The sequence below is a fragment of the Drosophila obscura genome, unplaced genomic scaffold (genome assembly GCF_018151105.1).
Source record: "Drosophila obscura isolate BZ-5 IFL unplaced genomic scaffold, ASM1815110v1 contig_73, whole genome shotgun sequence".
Taxonomy (NCBI): Eukaryota; Metazoa; Arthropoda; class Insecta; order Diptera; family Drosophilidae; genus Drosophila; species Drosophila obscura.
In genome coordinates, this window is record NW_024542865.1 from 3,670,828 (window position 1) to 3,673,878 (window position 3,051).

The window sequence follows — 3,051 nt, forward strand, 5'->3', positions numbered from 1 at the left end:
CACTAAATACATCCCGTCATCGATAACTCAGGGAAGCGCAGCGCAGCCTGGGCTGGGCTTGGCTTGGCTTATTTATCGCCAGTTGGTCGAAAGTTATCGATCAATTAAAGTTACATTTGCATGCCAGGCGACACATTTGTCACCGAAAAGAGGCAGAGCGAGAGACACAGAGACAGAGACAGAGGATGCGCTATCTGTGACGCCCTGAGCTTTGCTCTTGAACCGTAGCCGAACCGAACGACCAGCAGGCACCTCCTCCCCAGAGGGAAGCAAAACTTAACTATTCAAACAGCATTGAGCATAATTTTTCATTCAGGGTCGTTGGCTTGGGCTTGGGCTTGGTGGGGGTTTTTGGTTTTGGTTTTTGGCTCCGAAAAGTGCTGCGACGCTGCGGCTTCTTTTTTATTATCTTCTGCAGAGCAGAGCAGACAGACCTACCCTACCCTACCCTACCCTACCCCACAGACCTTGCCGCCCCATCTGGTGGTATCCATTCCGACCGCCTGTGGTCCAAACTGCAAACATAATTTTTCTTGCTTCTAATGCCAGATAAACGCAGACATGAAGTAAAATACATGGTGGCCAGAGCGACAGCCAAAAAAGGAGGCGAGGCGGAAAAAGAGCCTGAACTGAACGAACGAAGACGAAACCGAAAACCGAAAACCGAAGCCGAAACGGGCAAAAAGTTCCTTAACCCCAGAGTGTGGCACCACCACCCAGTGCACCCAGTAACAGTTCTATTCCCACACCAAACCGCACCACACCAGACCTCCCATCCTCCCATCATATTATTTCCAACATTTATTTGCCATGCGTAAATAAAAAAAAAAATACAAAAAATACAAAAAAAAAAGAAATAGTAGTAGTAGAAATATATATAGGTACATACATATATTTATATAGAGGGAGCAGCAGCAATTTTCAAAGGCAAAAGTGGTAAAGTAAAATGGAAAATGGCTTTTCCCACACACACACACACACACACACACACACACAGCATCATCCAGTCATCCAACCGATACCCCCTCCAACAGCCTCTCTCTCAATAATAAATGCAAAACTGCAACGGGCAAAGGAGAATTGCATTTTAGGTAAACATAGAGCCCCATAGTGCCAGAGCCCTGTAAAGTGGGTGTGGGTGTGAGTGGGGGGATAGGTGGAAGAGTACGTACTGCTGCGGGTTAAATGGGTGTGCTGGGGCGTGGGCATTGCGGGGTTAAGGCGTGTCCTGGCGCTTGTCCAATTGACGTAAATCGTGCGCAAGTTTTGGCAGCCAAAATGACTGCGGCTAAAGACATGGAGACGCGACAGAGTGAGAGAGGGAGAGATAGAGAGAGAGGTGGAAATGGTGGAAAGGTCAGCAAACTTGCAAACTTCAGGGATGCCATCAAAGTGATCGATAAACAATGCAACGAAAAGAATTTGTACACGTACAAAATGGATCAAAAAGAGAGCTGTTGAAAGAGGGGAAAGTGCATGTAACACTTACCCAATTGATCGATATGAAGATCGATAAATGAGAGTTGAAATTGAATTAATAATATATAATATATAAAAATAATCCGAGTAGGTTTCCACACTCAAGTCAAATGTGCGAAACCAGGCACAAACCAGTACAAGGCATACAAGCAAGTTGTATATTCGAAGCACTTAAAACTAATAACAACGTTTCGGAATAAATTATTTACAAAGTTTTCACCACAGCATGGATCCGCAAGAGAACTCCGAGATGGAGCAGACAAACGCAGAGGAGCCCGGCCCATCGTCGATGCTGATCAGAGCCAAGCCAAAGGTACGCATCATTGAGAATGGCAACTCAGAGGTACCGCCGGCCACGGCTGTGGCTCCGGCTGGCAATGCCAGCAGTGCCTTCCAATCGAGTGCCCTCATGGGTGGCAGCACAGTGACATGCAGCACAGTCAGCGCTGCTGCCAGCCCATCGATCTCTACGACCATTAATCAGACAATTGCATCAGAGCCGATGCCGATGCCCATGCCCACATTGCGCTTCGTTTTGCGCCATCCCGCCGCCGCCGCCTCACGACGTGTTAACTTTCACGTGGATGTGGTCGACAACGAGTTCATGAATCGTCGCAAGTCCAAGTGCTGTTGCATCTACCGCAAGCAGCACCCCTTCGGCGAGAGCTCCTCCGAGACGGATGACGAGTGCGAACACTGCTTCGGGCATCCCGAGGTACGGGCACTCAATCGCCAGAAGAAGATGATGGCCGCCTGTGGTTGCGGCTGCTGTGGAGGTCAAACTCGGGCGGCTGCCACAGAGGAGCCAAAGACTTGTGTGGTGTCAGAGGAGTCAGCGACTTCAGGGGTGTCAGAGGATCAAGCATTGCCAGAAGTGCAGCAGCAGCAACAGCAACAGCAGCAGAGTCTTCCAGCTGCTCCGCAGACCGCTGATGATCAGGATGGGGTGTCCCAAGAGATGGCAGACCTATCAGGGTTGCCAGAAGTCCCCGCAAAGCAGCAGCCACAGCAGAGTGGAGAGGACACACTGTCTTAGTCTTCTCCACAAAAACAAAACAAGAAACAACAAAAACAAACAGCAATTTGACTTCTGTTTCAATCTTAAGAAATTTAAAATTAAACCCAAATGATTTCCCCCAATTGCTTTTTCCTCTTTTTTTTTTCCGGTCTTCTTTTGCAACTTTTTCGCTCCATCAAGGCCATTCCAAAAGTTTCCACGGGGTGGGCAGCGTGCTGCAAAATGCTTTCCTGTTCCTGTCACTCAGTCACGGGGGCTGAAGCCGCAGAAAAGCACTGGCACACGCCCCCTTTTGAACAGTCACGCCTACAATACGTACGTATTGCAATAGCGATATCCTGTCGAATCCAACCAATCCCAGACCCGTGCCTGGGACCCCGCATCGTGTGTCTATTGATTGATTATGCGAACTGTCTGCGCGAACTTGTAACTAGATTAATGAACATTTCGCCTGGATGCAGTTCATCCTCCTGCAGGACTCCATCCCTACTCTTACTCCTCCTCCTACTCGTTCTACTCGTGCGTCAAGCCACTCGTGTCTGCAGTTGTCGTGT

At 48.8% G+C, this 3,051-nt stretch overlaps 1 protein-coding gene across 1 annotated transcript; it reads left to right on the forward strand.

The window, feature by feature from the left end:
- Window positions 1-1,592: 1,592 nt before the first annotated feature.
- Window positions 1,593-2,611, forward strand: LOC111065377. The gene has a single exon (XM_022353513.2). The coding sequence runs from the start codon at window positions 1,706-1,708 to the stop codon at window positions 2,513-2,515; it is 810 nt and encodes a 269-aa protein (XP_022209205.2). The 5' UTR covers window positions 1,593-1,705; the 3' UTR covers window positions 2,516-2,611.
- The last annotated feature ends 440 nt before the right edge of the window (window positions 2,612-3,051 follow it).

Excerpts from the sequence above, each read along its gene's own strand:
- LOC111065377 (XM_022353513.2), top strand. The coding sequence starts at position 1,706 with ATGGATCCGCAAGAGAACTCCGAGATGGAGCAGACAAACGCAGAGGAG.